The sequence below is a fragment of the Metopolophium dirhodum genome, chromosome 8, assembly GCF_019925205.1.
Source record: "Metopolophium dirhodum isolate CAU chromosome 8, ASM1992520v1, whole genome shotgun sequence".
Lineage (NCBI taxonomy): Eukaryota > Metazoa > Arthropoda > Insecta > Hemiptera > Aphididae > Metopolophium > Metopolophium dirhodum.
Window position 1 is genome coordinate 15960100 of NC_083567.1, and position 25123 is coordinate 15985222.

The 25123-nt window shown below is 29.0% G+C and overlaps 1 protein-coding gene across 1 annotated transcript in view; it reads right to left on the reverse strand.

The window, feature by feature from the left end:
* The window catches only part of LOC132950115 (nuclear receptor-binding protein), a 51728-nt gene extending 33173 nt beyond the window's left edge, over window positions 1-18555 (reverse strand). Inside the window, exon 1 of the mRNA XM_061021346.1 lies at window positions 17562-18555. Within this exon, the coding sequence (XP_060877329.1) occupies window positions 17562-17726 (165 nt within the window). The 5' untranslated portion in view covers window positions 17727-18555. The remainder of the gene's footprint in view (window positions 1-17561) is intronic.
* Between the last annotated feature and the right edge of the window lie 6568 nt (window positions 18556-25123).

The following is a 25123-nucleotide window of genomic DNA, read 5'->3' on the forward strand; positions in this document are numbered from 1 at the left end:
ATAAATGATTTACAGTTTGCGCCAGTTTACTGCCATTATCGTTGTATTAAGCTATATAACCATATGGGACATAGGTACTTGGCTTTATGTCCTACATTATACCAATAGGCGGTCGTGCACCTCTCAAGCCGCTACCGCCAGCACACCGTTAGCGACAGTTCAGCCTTCACACGATGCGTGCGAGTTAATTTAACACATATTGGTCCAAAGTCGTGCACACGTCGTAGTTTTTCCAGGCTTATGGTAAGAATATTAAGGAAAATAAGGATTTTTGATAAATCACTGATGAAAACGTGGAAAAATTCCCAGTACGGACGGCCATGAGCACAAACGTTGATCTTTCGGTGTATTTATATACGTAGACATTCAAATATAACTGTTTCGTATAATTTAGCGAATAGAATTAGAAAACGGTGGCCGGACTGAAATATTGCAGACGGTAAACGTAGTATAGATCAAGTGTTAAAATACAAAAAATGCACAAGCGCAAACAATGACTCGTTTTGATTATGGCTGCAACTATTAATAATTGCACCGTAAAAGACCAACTATAGAATATATTAATAATAGTAATTCGAAATTTAATAGTTTAATTATTTTATAAGACATTGTATTATATGATATGATAAAAAATACTTGAGGTATATTATGATAAATTACAATAAAAAGTACTGATTCTTTAAATAAACTGTTATTATTATATACGTCTAAACGGTCGTACTATTTATAGTCAAGCAGTACACCGAGTTTGTTACGTACCATTAAAAGTTATAACTATGCTCATTTATTAAATGATTTCCTTGTATAGTAATATAGTAGATACATATGTGTTTTAAGTATACAATTTATAATAAATTTAAAGACACAACGTATTTACAAAAAAAAAATCACTAATACATAATAATTATATCAATTACATACGTTAGGTGTTTAAGTTGTTTAACGGTAATTCGTCGTTCAATCAACACATCAAACATGGGAAATCTTCACGTTAAATTGACAAGAATTTCTAATCAACCATTTTACATAACTACATATTTTATAATTGATTATTCGTTACTTGGAAGTTTTTAATATTGGAAAAAAGTTATTCCAAGCAAATAATAATATGAGATTTAAAATAACTCACAGTTAAATATTACAACGAAGAAGACAAAAATATTATTTATGTCCTAACCTACATTGTAGGTACTCACACAATTTAATCTATTACATAACATTTTGTTATTAGTATTTTGTCTCATGTTTTTGAGACCATCTATTTTAATTTTTCTGCAGTTAACAAGTTTACGACTTTGTGAGATTTGTCAACACTCTAATCATTAATAATTGATTATAATAAAGGGAAGAAGATGTAACTCATGCATAAATATTTGAAATATAATGAACTCAATATTATTATTTTGGTTTAAAATAAAAAAACTTAAAACAAGGTATAGGTATACACTATTCCTTTACTATTATAATACATAATATGATGAATTATGAAGGATATATCAGTACATAATAATATATAATGTAAAGAACAAAATGAAACAAAAAAATTCATGTAATAGGCATTTGTTTATCATATCATTGACCTTTTGGCTTTAATGTAAGTATAAGTAATAACTCATAACACAATGGTAATATTGAAAACACTAAGAAATACGTACAGATAGCAATATATAATATGAATGTTATCTGTACCTTAGGAATAGGCTAAGTCAACTAGACAATTAGTCTTAAAATTGTAAAAAAAAATAACTTATTATGACTAAATTAATTTCTGAAACAACAAAATTACTATGGTATATTATAGGCGTGACCAACACTGTACACAGACCATATATTATTATCTGGTTGTAAGGATATAAATTGTATATAATATAGTGTGCATGGTATTATGTTGAACATATATGGACTCATATAATGTGACAATTGTCACGTTTATAATTCCAATAAAATGTATTGGCAAAGATCAATTAATAATAACAAAGATAACCTATGAATAAATAACCTATTTATTTTTGTTTTTTTAATATATTTGTTATTTTGTAGGTAAGCTGACCAAAACGGTCCCTATAATTTATATAGAAAGCCAAAAAATGCATTATTTAGCTAGTTGCTTTACAAGTGTTCAGATAATATAAAACAAGATGCAAGTTCCCGTGACATATTGTACTAATTACTAATTACTTATTAATTAATATTAATATGTATACGTATTCTACATATTATAGGTACTAATAATTATGCCTCTTAGGTATACATCGTATATTAAAAATAAAGAATAAAAAAAACTTTTTCACGCTCTCAACATTGTGACTGGTTATTTTATTAATCCAAACAAATCAAGGGATATTTTTACAGTTGGTATCTACTATACAAAGTAATATTCTATATATTCTACTGATTAAGGAATTTATAATTAAGGTTATTATTATAATAATAGGTTATAATACTTACCTATTAACGAAGTTAAAATCTTTTTTTTTTTTTGCGGCTTTATTTTTATAAATTACAATCTATACAATTTGTACAATAAGTAATATTTATAGTTTACAGACAGTTAAATGAGTTTATACACACACGAGGAGGAAAGTTTAAATCTGTGTAAAAATGTACACACCTGTATTCATTTTCAAATATGTAGGTAATAATAATATAATATACCTATGAATTTTTTTTGTTCCTACTGGATCGAACTCAACTTTCCCCGTAAGTGCGTTATCTTAATTTGTATGTACCACAATTTGGTTCAATTTATCAATTTTAATCGATTCTTTTTTAAATCTATTAAAAAATTATTTTTAATTTATATTGACAGATCATAGAAGTAAATAGCTCAGGAAATCTGAAATGTACCATCACTCAGTTTTCTTTCTTTACAAATAATGTTTAAAACAATTTAGCATTCATACATCCAACCAAACTAAATTCCTACCTCGATTCCTACTTAACATCGCGCTTGAAAATTAAAAAAAAACAGCTTATTGTAAAAACTTAAAAGTTGTTGAATAAACCAGATATAGATTAAATTGATTGATAATAGGTATCTCTCTTATATTTAAAGCTTTTAAACGTGATTAGATACCAAAATATTTAGCTACATTGGCAAGAATACAACAAAATACTATTTGTATATTGATTTATTTCAGTGGTGAAAGGAATTCTTTAAATTCATAAAAACATAATATTTATAAATACGTACAAGCCAAATTTTTTGAGTCATCAAAGGTTTAAGAATAAAAAAATCAAGATATTTTACCCATACCTCTATATCAATTAGTTACTATAGTTACTGCGATATTAATCATTATCAGTACTAAAATTAAATCAGTGAATATATTGAACAGCTATATAAATATTAAATACATAATTTAAAAAAATATAAAGAAAATATACGTTCCTAGAATTTATGATTTAAAGCATAATATTGATAGGTAAGAACCTAAGAATTAGTTATTATCTACTTAAGCGATACAATCTCGAACTTTTGATCATTTGAAAACGGTATTTAGAACTAAATTATTATTATTTTATACTTTTGTATGTATAGGTACTTTTATTAACTTTGTCATATTATTTTAGTTAAATAAATTCGAAACAAATATTCACAACACATACTTGCAGGTTTTTTTTTAAAACATAAAACTGGTTAACATTGGATGAGTCACGTAGACGTCGAGAATGTACCTAAGGATAATCGACATAACTTACTGCCTACTTACAACCATTATCCTTAGGGCCCACACGTTTGTTGTACAACTACAAGTTGTGTAAGTCTTTTGTCTAAAAATAGACATTACATAAAGTTTTGAAGTACACATTATTTTCTAAAAAATAAAAATTTCTATTGTTTATCAAACGCCAATTTACATCCTTGCAGAAGACGACGGATATTTTATTGGATGCAATAAAACTCAGCCTCCATACCGTTGTTTAAAATATATAACCGTATAGTTTAACACATGTTACACATTAAATAATTTTCTAATTGATATTGGGCATAATAATTGTTAGCTATTAATAATTAATAGACAATAATAATATATATTATAAAAATTTATTTGATAGTAGAATGTTCCAAAATATGTATACAATATGTACCAACATAGATTATAGAGAAACAGTTAAGATACAGAAAAAATAACAACATAATGTTTCCAATTAAATTAGTAGAAATAATGTCATTATACATAACTCATAAAAATCAAATTGTTGAACTAAAAGTAATTAACACACAACTTTCAAGTTTTTATTTCTGGATTAAAGATACCAAAAAACCAATGAACCATTAAATAAGACGTGTCTATAAGATCAACATGATTTTTTTTACAAAAATGATAGTAGGTACCTACTCATATTAAATTGGTAATTATACTATGCTATTAATTATAATGTGCATTTCGTCCTTTATATTTTGTTAAATTAAATATATAAATATAAATTGAGTGAGTATTCTATTTAAAAAAAACTGACTAAATTGACAACTATCAGGTTATATTTTGGTATTTTAAAATCTTATAGAAATATAATAATAATATTGAAGCTTAAAGGTGTAATGTTTATTTAGGTACTTAATTTCAAAGAATTATAAATTATAATTATTTGTGCTCCGATTGTGCATAACGTTGCTAATGTACAAATATATTTTAGTATGGTAGTTTGAATTATTTTACAGAGATTATGATATAAATAAAAATTGACAAATAATAATAATAAAATTAAAAAATAATAATAATAATAAATTGACATTAAGGGAACGCTACGCGGCCATTTGTTATCAAGTGCGTAACATGGGCAAATTTACGCTCAGCAGACCAGTTAAGCTCCATTATAGCTTAAAAATTAGAGAGAATCTTATTATCTTGTTATGAAACTTTATGGTAAAAACGTAATCTGTGTTTGTGTGGAGGATTTTTACGATAATTCAGTTTTTAAGTGAGTTATGAGCATTTTTAATTTACGTTATATTATATACGCATAACTTACTAAAAAAATTAACCATCGTAAAAAGCCCACATACAAACACAGATAATGTTCTTACTGTCAAGTTTCATGATTTCACTCTAATTTTTAAGCTAACGGAGCTAAACGTGATGTACTGAGCGTAAATTTGGTATGTCACGCACTTGTAAGTCGGAGACAACAAATATCTGTGTAACGTCCTGAGAAATTCTAAGTAAATAATAAAAACATTTAAAACAAAAAAAGTCAACGTTAGAGTTTTGCATGTATTATTGGTTATTTCCAATCTGTTGGTATAGTTGTTTAAAATATATATAGAAGGGTTTTTGTAAAACTGAGAGGAATTTCAAATGATTCAAACTTGAGCGAAGTTTGAACAGTTTGGTGTAAATAAAATGGTAAGGAGGCGGGAGGTAGTAGCGTGAGATATAATAATTATTAAAAATAGTTAAAATTTATAAAGTATCATAAGAAGACTTATTTATTTTATTGATATAAATTTTTTTAAATGATCAATAAAAACATACAAGAAGCCCTAGATAATATTATTTTTAAATTTGATTAGAGGGTATTCACTCAAAAAATTAGAGTGAGTTCATAAAATTGGTTTAACTGAACACAAAATTGCTATGATGTACGATTGTAAGAAGTCACGCGGGTGTGGTATTTATTAATAAGATAATATATTTGAATATTACCATAGTAATTATACTAGTAATTATTTACTTTAATAAATATTGGTCTAGTTTATCTAAAAAAACATACCTACTACATTGTATTTATAATTTAACTTATTTTATTATCATAAAACAACTATCCATAGTTTTCTCATTATTGATTCATATTTTATTAACATAATAATATTCTTTTTTTTTGAAAAAAATATAATCTGTAAATATTTACAATAAGAATTTGTCATAATATATATACATAATTAACAAGCATTTCAACTGATAAATAATTTTGATTTTTATATTTTTTTCTGCTGGATTACATCCCTAAACCAAATTCTTTTTATGTAGTGCGGTAATATAATAATAACTAATTAGTTAGGACAAAAATAATATACTTAAAAAACTCTTCACGTTCCATCAAAACTAGGTTTACAAAATTATCAAACTCACTACTTCTATTAGAAGAAAAACAATAAAGAAAAAACAAATAAATAAATATTAATAAAATAAACAATTATTCGAAATCCTGGGACACGACAAAGATGCGAACAACAAAATAACAATTTTTTAAAAAATGTCTGATTTGTACAAACTTATTTAGCAAAATATCCATATAATAATGCTGTTAAAAAAAATGTAATCATCTGCTAATAACTTTTGTCGGTAAAGCGTTTTATTGATCAATAAAAAAAAAAAATAATAATAATAATATAGTTGATGTGGAGTCAAATTTATTTATGACTTATATATTTCACATATTTTGGTTTCAAGACACATTTAACCGTAACGGTTTTAATGTTTATGGATGAACTTATATAAAATAGTACTTTTAGTCCCAAGGTCAAATCTCAATGCGTACATCCGTCAACTCGATTGGGTGCGTCAAATCACTGTACAATAATATACTACATTATAGTTACTGAGTTTAACATCCGCACACATAATATCATAATATAGTGTGAAAAATTGTCATAGGGCTAATAGTACCAAGAGAATACAACTGTATTTATATTTTATAACATAGATGACATATAAAATCACGACGTTCCAATGTATGTATATGTGATGATAACCGGGGATGTTATATTACCTACAGGTACATTTATTTTGGATAACATTGAATATTGAATCCAGAAACATTTTCTTTATTTTTTGTCCCACCACTGTCGATAAACATCGGTTCAGTGTTGTGTATATTCGTTCCTTTTGATGTACAAAATTTACCAGAGTTGTGTTGAAGAATAGTTCGTCCACACACTGCAATTACGAGTAATTTTGGTAGACTGCAAAAAATTAGTAGGATGAAAAGTAGAATCAATCCAAATAACCCAAAAAATCCTTATATGGGACTCAATTCAACATTTGGGACATTTTCAACTAATATTGATTACGATACGTAGATACGCGGGTAGGTAAATATTTAAATTAAGACGAATAAGTTGTGGTTCATACTTTATGCGCATATCTTTTGGGGATATATAATGGAAAACTTATAAAGACTAGCATAAAAAAATTCAAAAAGGTAGAATATATTAACGAGCTTACACATCATAGTTTTGAACAAGCGATTTTTCTATGGTTCTAAGGTTTAACTATACATTCTTTTTTCAAGTAGGTTCAATGTTCATATGTTACAGACTTACAGTGCTCCAAAAAATGTAGCTATTAGTTATTGTATAGCCGTATAGTTACTGTACAAAACTATAAACGTAACGTTATCAATCTTTCAATGTAAAATTAGATATAATTAGAGTAACAAATTAAAATTTTAAAATTACTTTAGAGTAATTATGATTATCTAAATTACAAAAAAAAAATTTAATAAAATATGAATACATAATATTATGTACCTTTATTTTCTGAAACTTATCTAATCACCTCATAAGGTTAGTTAATATTACAATGACCGTAAAATATGATATATGTATCCCTATATTATATGTCTATATATTATACAATCTTTTTCAAAGATATAGGTTAGGTTTGGTTAGTTTATACAACCTGTACCTTATAGTACATAATCAGAATATGAGATAAGTGGATATAAATATGATGACAGTGAAACACTAAATTGCTTGATGGGAGAAGCCCACCCAGTGGTTAGGTTAGGTTTTTAACTGTTTTAAAATATTAGGTATATATTAAATTGTGACTAACTTAATAAAAAAAAATCGAAAAAAATTCAGAAAAAACCAGAAATATTTTAGATATGTATTTTTTTTTAGTTAATTATTTTATTGGTATTATTAATGTAAAATATTATAATATAGGTACATTTCTAAAGAAAATAGATTTGATGTTTATGTGCTCGTTAAATTTAATATACATTGTTTTAAAATGTTGATACCTCGGTTGACACAATATTTGATTGTTTTGAGTAAGGTGGGTTGGTTACCCGAAGTATAGAACCCTCCTTGAATAGGGATGGGGAAGTAGTAATGACTAGCAAATTCCAGGAATGGACTTGCAAGTTCTAGCAAAATGTTAGCATGCATTTTGAACATCATTGTTATTATTTTTCAAATATTATAATTTTACAATAGGTACACTCGAGGTACCTACACCTGCACTTTAAAATTAAAGATTATTTAGAGCATAGGGTTATACAAGTACACAATACGTTTGGTTTTTATAATTTAAGTCTGAGGTTACTAACCTTTTTATTTGGGGGAAGGGGGAGGGGTCAGAGATATCCTAATATTTGAAAAATAAAATCATTTTATTTTTTATTTTACTATATACCTACTGAATTAAAAAAAAAAAGAGAATTTGAATTTAATTGATTTCTTCATATAATAGTAACTCAGATATACCTATCTATATATATATATCTAGTTAGGACCATGAAGTTCCTAATCAAAACATTTAAACATTTTATAATTGGTTAATTGTATTAATTTTTGAAACTATAATATTATATAATATATATCACTTACCTATAATATGCCTATTTATATTATTATCATACTATCCTTAAAATAGGTACCAAGATATTTTTACTTCTATTTTAATTTAAAATGTAATATGTACAAAAATATTTATAACCAAACTTTATAAACGTATATTATATTATATTATAAAAGTATCAGAATAAACTATTAATATAACATATAGGTAAGTGTAGTGTAACTAGTCCATAGAAGACAGGTACTAATATATTATCAGGCTTTGTGTGCAAGCGGACAGGACAACGCCCGCTGACAAGATATGTTCAACCCTATTCAATATTTCTGTGTCACCATACTTAAAAATATTAATATATAACGATCAATTTAATGTTTTACTGAATAAACTCTACTCAATGTTGTTCTAATTAAGTGATCAATGCAATGCATTTTTTTGTAGGATTCGGTAGGACTTTAATTTTTTTATGATACAGAAATACTATCAGTATTAACATAATAGTCCTTTGTTCTAGTTTTATTGGTTCCCTCGACGTCCTTGGGCGCCGGCTTTAGCTTTACAAATTCACCATAGCTATTTGTCGATGCCAGTTTTGTGATAATTATGCAATAATAGGTATGAGTATACAAACAGGATTTCACATTATAAAATAAATATTTTAATTTTTCCATAAAATATATATTAATTAACCATAATACACAATACTTTTTTCTATCGTTTATAAAATATATAAATTATAATATCAGGTACCCAATAAAGAAGGTGTATATTATATTCACTATTCATCGAACCTCTAATACGGAGCATAATACTATAATATATTTATATATAGAGACTATATAGGTAACAACTAACAACTAACAATAAATTAAGAACTAGTAAAATATAACCAAAAGTTAGTTAATATTAAATAGGATAATAATATGTAAAATAAAATAATTTACTTATAGGAATAACTGAATCCTTATGAGTTATGATTAATGAAATGTGAGTTTTAAAAAAAAACTATCAATAAAGGTGTGTCCTTGATGTAATCGAATTAAAACCTCATTAATTAAAGTAACAGCAAAACAGCGAAAATTCGCAAAATATAAATTAAATTTATGTAAGGATTTGTAATGGATTCTAGTCTTACATCCCAATGTGCAATATTTTCAAACCTTTCAAATCGATAAAAATCGTGTTATAAACTTTTCTATATAATATCGTAATTCTATACTAAAATAACATGAACAATTAATTATTTTATTAGTTTATGTAGAGTACGTATTATATTTATCTATAGCAAATTTGAACATTTGAACATTGTAAAATGTATAAAATATAAACTAATAAAATCGTATGGGTACGTGCGGATAAAAAAATTATTATGTAAAAAAAATAGAATACAAGAAATTACTATAATAAAAAATTTAGACAGTAATGTGATACTAGGAATAGCAAGAAGCTTTGGAAATACGTACTTCCAGAAGGATATAATAAAATGATATCAATATGGTTTAAGTAATCAATTTTTCCACTACACAAATCGGAGGTTATAACTGGTGGTGCCCACGTATATCGCGGTCTTCGCTTATATATAACGTAACCATATTATACATTTAATATGATAAACAAGGTTATGGTTATTACTATACCAATGCAGTTCTATCACGTTCTGACGAAATTTGACGAGCCCATACTCCAGGGAGCCAATGTCAAAATAATTTGTGATTCAAATTACGTCCTATGATTAGGCTAAGGGCATTTCAATTCATCAGTTTATGGTATTAATGAGTTTAACTGTTCTACTATGTCAATTGGTCAAATTTTAGAAGGTCGTTGATCCGAAATATCTTATTTAAAACTTTTGGGTAGTCTAGGGTCGATTCTACTTCATTAAATTCCACAGTTTTTTATTTAAATAATATGATATTGAACATATATAATTTCTCTAAAGGCACATAGGCATCCAAACCAACTACACAAAATATAATATTTTATTAATACAAACTTCATTGTTAGTTGTTCTTTTTTACATATAAACAAGTGACAAAGAAATATTTTAAATCTATTATTTAAATCAAATGGATTTGTTTTTGGGAAAGTTATTGAAGTTAAATATTTCAACAAATGAGTAATCTATTAGCACCAAAACTACTTAATGAAAAATACTTAGGTACTCCTAGTTTTTTTTTTCAAGCCATTAATAAAAATACGACTACTTAATTATGAATTTCAAAGTAAATTTTCGAACAACACACTGAAAAACATCAAATTAATCATTGTGTTGAAAGTATGAAAATATGACGTACCTATCATAAAAGTTATATTATACAATTATGTATATATCACTATAGAAATTAGTAGCTGATACAAAATTAAGAAAATACCAGACTAACCGCAGAATATCCTATGATAGTTTAATGTCGCGGTGAACATTGTTTTTTGATGCATAGTTGGAACTGTTTTTAAAGGGTCGGTATAACCTTATAAGTAGGTACAAATGTTATTCGTTGAATATACATAATAACTACCTATAAGTAATGTAACTTAAAATAGCAGTATAATTTGAATTGTCTACTTGATATAATAAAGTCGCTAATCGCATATGGCTCGGCATATGGTTAATAAACAGTTTGCTATTTTAAAAACTATAAATTAAACATATTTTGGAGTGAAAATATCGAACACGACAATAACCGAGTTACCTATACGTTATATAATAAAAGAAAATTATAATTTATAAAACGGTCTTCGGCATTTAATTAACCACGGCTGAAGGCTGTTATGGCATTTGAACACGATTTTAAAAAATGTACGCAGTAATTTCTCATTTTGTAGCATTTGAATATGTAAAATTAATTAAATTTTACAATTCCGGTACCAAAAAGAAAATGGTACCACACATAAAACCAAGGTCAAATACATAAAATATATAATCCAATGCGGTATTGTTAATAATAGACATGTTATGTAAAACGATGTCCACCAATTTTATGAAAATTAAAACTTCTAGTAAACATACAATTAGTAATTACAACAACCGTAATAATATAATGTTGTTAATATAATTAATAATAAAATATTTTACGTTTAATTTTGGGAAATAAACTGTACAGGAGGGAAACCTATTTAAAATTTAAATTAAATTATTTATCACTATTAAATGTGTTTAGACTTTACTTAACACTGATTTAAGAAATAAATATTCCACGTTTAATAAAATGCTGAAAAAACACTTTACATGCCTAAGTATGTAAATATGTAATGTTTTAAAAATAATACAATATCAGATTTTCAATGAACTATAATTTATAATTGTGTGTTTAAACTTTAAAGTAGATAGGTATACGAGTAATAAATGTATGTAGCTATAGTAGGTACGTTTTTCTTATATATTACATCGCATTTTGTATTAATAGTAAATATCCAGAATATAATATATTTTTTAAAAATAATTTCGAGTACTTTGTATATTTTACTTATAGCTCCATCGTTCAATATTTCAGTAAACAGTTGTTATAAAAATACAAGAGTTGATTAAACTGATCATATTGTACGAATAATTTATTAATTTATTTTCACTTTTAATAGTATTTAATTTAAGAACATTTCATAAAACCTACCTAGCCTTGATATTAACAGAACATATATAACTAATTGAAAAATTAAAAATTTTAGTACAACAATTTTATATAATGTATAAAATATTAATATAATATAATATAATATAATCTATAATATATTATATTATAATTACATAATTGTCTCCGGTATTTTCGAATTAAACTGATGTACGTTATGTAAAACTTAATTAATATTATTAAGATAAAATTCTGGCTAAATAGGTATGTGAACGTTTGCCAATTTAAACTGAGTTTAAACTGTTAATACAGTTTTTACCAGTATTAATACTGGTCGATTAAAACTAAACATACATTTTCAAAATAAATATTACATTGAATAAAATATAAGTATTGGAGTACTGGCCAGACAATCGCCATTTTTAGTTTTTGACAGTCTAATATTATAATTAGGTATATTAGGTATTAGGCTCGGTATTAGGTTTATGTACCTACTATACATTTTTCGAACATGTAATACAACTTCGGAGTTTCAATACAGATAAATGATAATATATTTTAACTTTTAAGCAACTTTTAAGTAAATTATACTACATAATATTACGAGACATAGGTAATCTATAAGTAAATCAATTAAACTATGATAAAAAAAACAAGTTTGTTAAGGTAAATTATGTTAATTCCTATTCAATTAGATTTGTAACAGCGATGATGTACTCACTAACAGGTAAAAATAAAATACTTAAGGCATATTTGATATTTTGCCGTTTCGAACGATATAGCTTAATAGCTTGACCAGACAACAGTATCGTCTTGTCAATCTTGAATGCCAAATGCCGGGCATTAAAAATAGTTGTTTTCGCCTAAATTAATGGATCGTAATAGGGAATGCAATGCGCGAACGCCAACGAGAGTAGTGGCGGAGAAGGGATAGAGGGTTGGCCATCAACCAAAAATATTTTATAAAATATAAGCTACAAATGAATTTTTTATTATTATGTTCACAATATGTTCTTCGACATTCTTAGTGAAATTACAATAGAAATTAGAAATATTAGTTAACCATTTCTTATATAATAGACCCAAATTTTAAATGTGATATTTGTGACATTTTATTGATACACAGTATTTAAATTTCAAAGGAAAGATAATCAGTTATACCTATTACCATAAATTGTAGAAACACACATAACATATGCAGCAATATGCTGGCAAACATAACTTAATTGGCACTATCCAAAGCCTAGCATTAGTCAAGAAACTCGAAGTATCAAAAGCAGATAAAGTCCCGCGATAAAATAAGATGTACAGATTTGCAACAACCGTATAACGGTTTTCTTACCTATAATAATATCTCATCTATAATAATATGCGCAGTGAGCACGTGCTGTGTGCAAAACAAATCTTCAGAAGACACGTCAAGATTTTAGAAGCTATATTTGATAACCTAGGTAACTAAACTATTTAAAGATCTCCAATTTAAGCCGTTTGTATATGAAAAAAATTAAAACGCATCAATAGGCACAGCCTCACAGGACTTATTTACGACACAGGTATACGTGTGATTTATGTGTAAAATTTTCGAGATAATTTAAATGTAACAAAATATATATTTCGTATAATTGTTTATGGTTTTAACATAAATACCTACGCTCAAACCAAATGTTCTAAGAATTTTCTCACCTAAAATATAATTTGAAATAACAGATATTTATTTAGGTTTTGTTTTGATATATTTAAAATTTGAACATTATTAGTACCCATCTTTAATCAAGTTATATAATTTGATATAAGTTAATCGAATAATGTATTGATTTTGTACAAGTATTTTATTTAGCAGATTATGTATAAATGTATAATAATATTATACAAGAATTTAAGAATATTTGGCAAGAAGTTTATATTTCTTATCGTAGAAGTACCTAAATATGCTAATATTCAAGTTCATCCTTTAAAATTGTTGTTTAAAACTATGATTAGAACTTTAAATTGTTAAATTCTTAGAAATCGTTTCTTTAGCAAAAAGTAGCATCTATGTACTTTACTAATCGACCTTTACATAGATCTCTTTTTAAGAAAAACAAATAATGTAAGAAACAAAATAATAATGCACGGAAAATGTATTTAAAATATTTGGTTAAAACCATGATAAAAGTTATAGAACTTCTACCATGGTTATAACTATGTAATATACATTTTTAAATAATTTTTATAATTTAGTCTTGTAAGCCAGGGGCATAGGGCATCACACCTAAATACCTAATATATTATTGATAATATTGATAATGTAGTGATGATTACCTACCTGAATACGTTTAATCTTAGGACAAAGTTCACTTTGCAAACGACCAGATTCTAAAATTAAACATTAATGTCAATAAATGAATTAGTTTCTTGAGGTAGACCTTACAGATAATTAAACCCAGAATAATACCAATAAACTATAATCTATATTTAAAATCGACAAGCAGAAAATCGTTCATTTAAAATCACAAATACATAAATTTAACGCAGTTTAAATGTATTAACTTTAGTTAGAATCGACTTGAACGATATTTATGTCCAATCTATTTTACCTGTTAGTGTGGTAAAGTACATAGTTTTTTGACAGGTTGTTCTTTGGACCTACCAACAAGACTTGATTCAGAAATGTCATAATGTACACTTATGAATTTATGACAAATGGCAAGCAAATAGGTGTGATTTCATATTGCCTATATTGATTCGAATTATGAATTAAGTATGACAAATTCAGCATTTTCCATATTTTTCGTTACATAGGTACATACTCGTGTACATAACTTTAAAAAAAATTATGATTTTAAATATTGAATAATTAAAATTTTTTTGAAATGTCAATAAGTACCTACCGTTTACTTATTTTATCTGGGCTTACAATAAAATAAAATGTTTAATGTATATATTATGTTGTACGTATATCTATGTATTATAATTAATATGTAGCCCGTACGAACTTATTCCCTTGTGTTTTCAAGTATTCCCAGAGCCCAGAATTAAGAATATAGTACCTACTATATTTTATTCATTTTATACGAATATAGATCGAGCTATAGATTATAATAATACATATAACCTATTTGATAAAAATTATCAAACAAAATGAGTTAAAAAAATTCGAGGAAAAATTAATACATTTTCAACAATTAATTAATTTAGGTAGGTAATAAAAGAATTTTTATTTGATATAGATACAAACTACAGTAGATCATACTTAATTATTATAAGGGGTAAAACTGTAAAAGTGTTTAGTTATTTTTTTTATATCAAGGTCAAGGCCAATTATTTATTGAATTAAGTAAATACAGAGGTAAATATCAAAATGTTAACACATACAGGCAATTGTCATATTTTAATCCTTTTTACACGTTTATTCATAGCTCAATATGTTATCAATTTGTATCTATTAAAATTGTATAAAATTGTATTCAAATCTGTACTTTAGTCATCACTTGTACCTACCTACTTTTAAATCGTGTATAAATTAATTTCAATAATCTATCTTACGTAGTCCATGCCTATTTCAATATACATTCCTATAAATAATATTATACTACACATTTATACACTTCATGCCAGCATGCATAATTTTATTAAATTCAAATAAGTACTTGGACAGTAAACTAACTTCACGAGAAAGAAAATTATTTACAATAATTTGTATTGAGTATGGATTCATTTTTTCCTTTTAGATAATAATGTCTTAATGATAATATTTGTATTAAAATGGTATAAGTAATAAGATAACTACCTACAACACACCTCAAAACGATTGTTCTTGTGCAAAAGTATCATGTATCATTATAACTCATAGAGTTTAAATAACTTGTTAATTAGACCGAAATACCACATAAATACGTTTTATACACAAACCTGGTTACCGAGTATGAGACTAATTTAAGTATCGAGTATCGTAAAATAAAAATAAGAATAAAAACAATATTCCAGCGATTATAGGTACCTACCTACGTGTATATATTATAATAAATTGATCATCCTCATAGCATGAACCTATCTACTTACATTACATATAATTAATGTATAACGATTTTAGTGTTGAAGGGAACTTTTGTTTGTATATACATGGATTGAAGCGGATTAAAGCGATTTAGGTTTATTATGCATCTCAGATCGTTTACCTGGAAGTGTGTCTTTAACGACAAAGAAGTAAACTCGGAAGTAAAGGTGTTTTATTTTATCCATAGCAACAGTGCTTAAATTGTAGGGAGGGGGGAGACGGAGAGACGGACTCCGTTCTTCTTATAAAAAAAATATTTATGCGTGCGCCTTCTAATTATAAACTATAATAATATAATCAATAAGACATTTAAATATTCAGGTGAGCACATTTTTTTTTTACACTTTTGCATCCCTCTTTTATTTTTTCCCAACTCAAGAACTGCCCAGTGCTTATCACACACGTTAACAACTAATACGCATCTATAATTTATTGTGTACGCAGCGGGTTATTATTTTAATAATTTATAAATTATTACCTAGATAATACGTAGTTTTTTTATAGTGAAACAAATGAATTGAGTCAAAGACGTTTAAATATAGGAATACCTAGCTAAAATTTAAATAATTTTCTGGTCACTGTAGCTTCCAGTTTACTTATAGATCACAACATCAATTAAAATATTTCTTGTCTAATTGTTCGAAAACAATATTTCGATAACAGACGCGATGGCAAGACGATAGCTGTTTTTAGGGACTAGGAAGCAAAGAATATTATCGACGTTCTAAATGACGGTCCAATCAGGTCCAATCTAACCAACAACGACGTGGACTCGGCGAGACAATGCTCGAAAATCATTATCGTCGGGTATTGATTATTGAATCAATATAAAATTTAATTTGTAATAAATTATTATAATATCCCATATTGATGTATCAACATAAAAGTACGGTTTATTATTATATTTATACGAAAATAATGACACAATGTGTCGGCAATTATATAATAGTGCGTAATGACAATATAATTTAGTCGTGGGCGGACGTTGCCGTCTAAGTGGTAGTCAGTGGCGGTCGAGGTGGTGGTGGAAGTGGCTGCTGCCGTGGCGGAAGAGGAGGAGAAGGCGGCGGCGGCGGCGGCGGCAGTTGGGCACGGTTCGATTTGGAACGCATGTTTAAAAAAAACCGGCTTATCACGCAATCGCTTATCACCGATTTACAACAGCCATCGACGGCGACGACTACTGTTACTTATTATAGGAGCTCATTCGAGCTGATTGATAATTACCGGCGACTGTCGCGACTGTCTGGACGATCGTAATTTATAGAAATAACAACAAAAATGTATCGTCCAGACATTATTACGTCAATTCCACCTCGTGGCGACCACAAGAACAACCAGACGATACCACCGATTGTCAACAACTTTGAATGAAAACATAATAGGTACATATAAACCGTTTAAACAAAATATGTAAAAAACCCTCACCACTTCACGTCTCTTAAGCCACCGACCACAGGGGCTTTCCTCCAGGATTTCGCTTTCCTCCTCGGAATCGTCGCCGCTCTCCAGCGAGGTCTTCTTGACCGCGACGGCTGTTGCTGCTGCTACCGCGGCGGCCGTCGGGTCCGGTCCGCGGCCACTGGCCGGCATTGCTCGGCAAGCTCAATCTGCCGCCGCGACCGCGACTGCTGTTCTCGCTCCTCGCACAACAGTAACAGTTACCACAGCGGTCGCACCCCGGACGGATACCGCGGTTCGGCGGCGGCATTACCGTCGTCGTCGTCGTTCGCCAGACGCTCGATCGATACGTGCCCAAGACGTGCGGTGGACGTTCGACGGGCAATAACGCGCTACGACAACCGTACGATTTCGGCAGACTCTTTTATCGTCCGGGGAGGAGGTGTGGTGTTTAGGGAGGGAGATTTTTCGAGGGATTTACAGGGACGGGGGGCCGCACCGATCGACCGGCGGCATCGTATTTTCGCCACGGAGGCGCGATCGAAACCGCAACAACCAAGTGGGGAGGAGGGAAACGAAAAAGTAAATTTCGTCGTCGCGCACTGGGTAACCGCACTCTTCACGCACACTCGAGCGACATAAAATAATAATAATAACTATAATATTATAGATAGGTAGTACGCGATTTTAACGCGAGTACGCGCGCGCGCAAAACGAACCGACGACCAGGAGGCGCGCGCACACACTCGGACGACGGCGTGCAGTATGATATAATAATAATAATATATTATTATGTATATCTATGCGATTCAAAACTTTAGGACAGGCGAGCGCGCGCGCACAATTATAAACGCTAACACGGTGCAGCGTACGAACTCACAGTGTCAACGAGTCGGACGCAAATGATCTACTGACGGCGGTACGGGGGAAACGTCGGGACAGTCAGCGGAAAACGCGATTGCGAGACGGCCGAGACTGTCGCTGCGCCTCTGCTGCCGCCTGCCACTGCTATGGTTTGGTGGCGGTGACGGCACCGGCAACGACGACGGCCGAACGGCAGACGACCGAGCGCGAAACGGCCCTCGACCCCTCCACCCGCGTCGCACGATAAGCACTGCGTAATCACGCCGTCGCCGTGTGGGCGTTCGCCGCGCGGATAACGATTGTCGTCGTCGCAGCCACACCGGAGGAGGGGGCCTTATCACGAAATAATTTAAACTTCGAATACTGTGACCAGCCGTGACAAACTTATAGATGGGTATGTCAGCAACTTTTTGATACGCATCGTGTTCGGCGACCACTCCACACCCAGTCTATTGGCAAGCTGGTTGGCCGTGTAATTTAACGGCCAATGAAATGAGGCGAACTACGACAGTGGCCGGGAAGAGTGGGATGCGCCAACCGGATCAAAACTCGTATAGTTCCTGCCATACCTATCAAGGCATCGTCTGTTTTGTCACGTGACCAACCTGACAAGATTTATAGATAATAGTATCTAAAAACTTATTATCTATAAACGTTGACAGTCTGCTTATCAACGCCGAACGTTATCAGCAGCCGCATATTATATTTTTAGATATTAAAGAAAGGATGGGCCGTGACTATATTAATAAAATAGAGGAAAGTGTGCCGGAATGGGGAAGACTGATTTTCATCATTGCCACTCATTCTAGCAGATGTCTTATCATAAATTGTACATACATATTATTATCTTTAATATCTAATCATAATAAAATATAATCTGATGTTAGTTATGAGCAGCAGCTGATGCAGCAGGCTGCAGCTGCAGCTGCTGTGGCGTAGAGTAATATTGGGAAAACAGTATAACACCGGAAGCGCTGTCGTACTGAATCTACTGATGGTTAGGCGGTTTCTCCCCTACGCGGAATTGAGAATTGGAATACTATTATAAGTTTTTATATTTATTTTCCCTCGTTTTGTTAACGGAATAAGATATACAGGTATATAGTAGGGATATGCGGGTATATCTTAGTCCGTGGTTTTTCTTTAAGTGAAGTGTATTTGAACGTATTTGAAAATATTATTAGAAATTGTACTTCTCAGTGTATAGTGTATACAGTTACCACTGTTACATGAAGCATATAAAGTTTCAATAACAAATTTAATTTATTAGAAAAAGTACAATAACCAATATAAAACTATATTTATGTCAGTGACTTCTATACTACACAATTATCTAGTAATTCCTATATACCTACTTATCCATGTTTGTTGTCCATGAAGCTCAAAATATGTGGACGGCGGCTATTTGGTCGGTTGTAAAAAAATTGCATTTATTATACAAAATATATTAGGACTAACATTTTAATGGTAAAATAAACTAATAAATGTAAATTTTTTTTTTCAAAACACAGATATAGAAATAATAAAACACAATAAAACATAATTCATAATTAATCTTATTTACCATATAAAATACCATACAATTTCCAACCGCTTCAAAGGCTTCAAATTTCATCTGAGGCGGGAGATCGCTACCCAGTACTATATTATAGAAATCTGTGATCTATACTATATTGTTTTGAATCAGAATAGGTACCTACAAATTGTCTCCACCAGATCGCGTTTTGTTAATTTGTTTTCACAATTTCAAATATGAGCAGGCAGTGTATAACACGACTGTACCGTGCACGAATAAATATGGTTGAGGAACCGGAACGGCCATCATAACAATGGCAATACTCGAGGCAAATAATATGAAAACTGGACCAAGTACTGACGGAGCAATGATTAACAAAACTATCCATCAGTCAATGATTTATATCTATACATATAAAAATGAATGTTTGTCTGTCTGTCCTTTATGCATTCCTTAACGGTTGGACCGATTTTGATGACAATTTTTGGCGTGTGTTCGAGTGGTTCCCGGTATGATTTAGGTCCAATCCGGGAAGGTGCTCAAATAGGGGTTTTGAGATTTATGATGGAATTTTTCGTTTATAAAATATGTGTGCTATTGGTTGTAGGAAAAATAATTAGTAGAAATTAATATTTATTATTTTATTGGTTAATTCGGCTTATCAGATACACGCATGCATCAAATCAAATTTTCGCACATTGCCTACCAAGGTGGCTGAGCTGCACTTACTACAGCGATTTACACCCAAAAAGAGATGAAAAATCGCAATTTTTTTTTTAGAGATGTCAGTTTTAACTGGCAACGGAGTGCACGGGATTAGCTAGTGTAGGTACATATTAAATGATAAATCCACACACTAGAGTGCATTGTTTGATCGTCGAATAATAATAATATGTAAGAACTTTTTTGCCTCAGGTTCAATCATTGTTAATATTATTCCGCAACCATACTATCTTTAATCGTAGTACCGTGTAACGATCGAAGAGCGCTCCAAATATGTTCAACGTCCGAATGATAGAAGTCACCACGCACAGATGGCGCCAGACATTTCACCGCGACGGCTGGCCTAATATTGTATTTTTATAATAGCAATTTTTTTATTGTACATTTATACAGTACTCCTTACGTATGATGTATATTATAAATTTCAGAAGATTTATTATAATCATTAATCTTAACTCTGATACCGGATAGTCTGTCGGAAAATCTTATTGAACTGTTTGGAAACTTGCCCGAAAGTCGAAATCGTACACGAACACACTTTTACACAGTTTCTACACAATTCTCACAATGTCAAATTATTATATTTTATAATATTATTGAGCGTATAAGTGATTTATCATTTGATTAGTTTCAACTGATCTACAAAGAAAATTATTTTAAAAAATCGTCAGTAGTAAAAAGTTAGTCACTGGTCGAACTGGTTTAAATAGTTAAAAAAAAACAACAAAAAAAGCGGGCAAGTGGGTAACACTTTGATGTACATTAGGTGCCGTGTGGGTCACTGTAATGGATGTATTAAATTGGAATTCAATGATATAAAATCATTGTAGAAAATAAAATAAAAACATAGCCTATATAGTATATTACTAAGTATATCTTATGATATTATTATTGCTATTAACCTATTAAAGTAATTTATTTTACTATTAATAATACAGAACGTTGAGTTCATGTTTTAATCCAAAAACATTGCATTTGAATTTTGAATATGTCATTGTGTGTATAAAATATAATAATATACATTAAAAGTTTTTAGTACCGACGAGGCCATGAATAATATTTTTGAATTATCTACAATAATATAACAAAATCATTATTCTTCGTTTAAGTGAGTCCAAATTTGCTTAAAATATCTTTTTTAAAAATGTTTGTTTATATTAATTGTAATATATTTTTAGATTTTTGGTTACAATATTAGCTACTTATCTGAAACCTTGATTTAAATTTCCAAGCTTATTGACCTAGCAAAAACTTTTTTCAATATTTATATAAAAAAAATATATATTCAAATTGTAAATGCTTATAAATAACTGAAATAAAGTCAAAATACATAATAATATATAACAATCGATAATATGATCAATTTCATATAATCTGTGGTATGATCAAATATATTGATAAATAGATTTATAATATAAGTATTATTATTATTATTATTAATTTATTTCTCAAGATAAGAATACTCGGCCTCACTGAGTATTCTCGTGTGGAGGCCCAGGAGTTATTATGTGTACATATTATTACTCTATGGTGTACATGAATATAATTATTACTAGTATATAAGTTACATGTTGTATCGTGTTTAAAAATTATAAATTATAAAATATTAAAAAAATATGTGTCTACTGACTAGTGAAACATTAAAATTAAACAAAAATTAAAATAAATTAAATATATAAACTTGAAAAACGCTAATAATTAGTGTATAAAAACATAAATAAAAAAATAGGATTTGTATAATAATATAAATTCAACTAACAGTTAAAAAAGGTATTTTATAGTAATAGGTCAGTGTTGAATTCATAAAGAAGCCATTTCTTAAAGTCTATCTTAAACCTATGTAGAGGTAATGCATGTAGGTGTTTTGGTATTAAGTTTAGTATTTTTGTCCCGACGAATTTGTATTGTTTTCTTGTGCCCATTTTATGAGGTCATTGCATTTTGTAATTATTATTTTTAGCAAACCCGGTATCAATATTATGACTCGGGGCTAATGGGACATCATGTTTTTTTAACAAAAGGCCTGCTGATTTCAAATATAGGTTTTTGATATTTAGAACATTGAAGTCTTCATACAGGTGTTTGGTATCGTATGTTTTTTCTTTACTTAAGGCGATCTTAATTAGTGTATTTTGACTAGTTTTAATTCTAGAGAGAGCGTTATCATAGTATCCTCCCCAGCCTATTCCATAAGAAATTATTGGTTCAAGTAGTGCCAAGTAAATTAACCTTAAGTATTTCTTATTTATAGTATGAACTATGATTATACACAACTAAAATTAGTTCTGAAAATACCACACAGAACCAAAGCCAATTTGAGTAAAAAAAATTGATCATCTACCAATATTTTGAAGAAAATTATAAGTGATGTATTTGGGAGCTAATTATTCGTTTATCACCTACCAATTTTTTTCCTTTATCTGTACAATTAGAAAATAATAGCTGCAAGTATAATGCATTATGCACTCATTCAGTTGGGGTCATTTAAAAATATTATTCCCAGGACGTGCTAGAAATTAAAAATCTTTAATGTTCTTAAGTGTTTTTGCAAATGCGTAGTTCTGATACCCGCAAACTATATGTGTCATATGTACGTACATACGATAATTATTTGCAAATACCAGAAAGACGGATGTAACCAATTACTGTCGTCCTTTTAATGGCTAGCTCACACTCTCTCTCACTTTTTTTACTGGTGATAACGCGAGGGAAGTTTATGTGCTCGGTTGGCAACTGAAAAATAATGTTCGCGTCCATTATTGAAAAACATGAAACAATTTGGCACATTAATCTTATATACATTTAGCGGAGTGGCCTGAAATTATAGGCAATTACAAATTAGTAAATTAAACATTAAAATATGTTTATGTTGATGTATTTATTATTTAGTAAATTATATAATTATTATGTATTTAAAATTAATTATTCAAGAAATAAACATATACATACCGTTCTTATATAAAGTTATAACGAATACATTTTACAGTTGTCAGTGCATATATTTAGGTACAGTCGCCAAATTGTATACTTTGAATATTCTAGATTCTGACCGGTTTTTGACAAACTCTAATATTCTGTTTTTGTATTATAGGTCAGAAAAGAATAATCGTAAAACCTTGAAATTTATATTAATAGGACGCTAACCATGCATTTGTTTTCAGGTTTTCTCCGGCTTACACTGCATGTACGAAACGGCAAAATATGTTCGTTCACTAGTTTCAATAGTGCGTGCTGTTGGTTTTGACGTTGGAGAGAATTGTGATATCAAACTTTTTGTTAGATGCTTTAGCTTAAATAAAATGCTAATTTTTCAATTTTTGAAACGATTGGTACAAAATTCAGAACTACTGTAGCAATGAAGTTGATGAACAATAAAGCATGACAATGAAGTAAAATATTTTTTACCTTTATACAAGTGGTCTACTCACGGGTGAGGAAGGGTAGGTGAGTAAGGGTATAATATCCTCTCTTCGGATTATTTTTGTCATATAAAATATATGATAAACTAATGAAAGTAGGTATATTTACCATATATGGTGATAATATTATCACTATATATAATATAACGTGTTAAATGAGAAAAGTCAAAACTGTTTTAATTATATTTTAGAAACATTAGTAATGTGCAATGGGTCCATCGTTATAATATTATTTAGAGAGGAAAAACTTCCAAATTTTAGAAAAATTAGAGATATACTAGAAAGCGTGTTATTCGAAAACATAAATCATAAATAGGTACATGATATTACAATCATCTAATGACATAATTTTATAAACGACTCAAACGCGGATAAATTATATGTGTTATTTAGATATAGTTTGGAGTCATATATAATTCTAAGAGTATTCTATTAGTTTTATATTAATAGTGCTTTGCAGGTTTATTTTGGAAATAATGCTTGTGACAATGTGACGCACACGCTGATTACAACGCGATCGAAATGATTTACTACCCCACTGAATATTATGCGTCGTGTAATTTATGAATAAAAAAAACCCATTGCAAATTGTTAATCATTTTGACATGTGTGTGACTATGATTATTAACTATAAAATAAAACTCAAAGACAAATAATAAAACACGTGTTACTAGTATACAGGACACGATAAGTTACTAGGTATATCACAATATATTAATCATAATAGTATATAGTGTGTGTGATTTGGGAACTGTTGTAGGTACTAGGTACCTACATTTTTATAACATCTGACCAAGGTTGTGTTGCCTTTTGAAAATTATTTAATAGTTGTTTATTAAGTATTTTTGTATTTTTATTAAGGTTATACAGGTCTCATACGATTACCAATATTTTGTTATTTCATTTGATATTTCAATATTTTGGTATTTTCAATAACAAGAACATAAGTGAAATGAAAACTATTTAAATTATATAAAACTATACGAGTATATGCGTAAACGTTTAATATTTATTCTGATTTCAATTTCATACTTATATTGATAATTTATTATTGTTAATACTAAAAC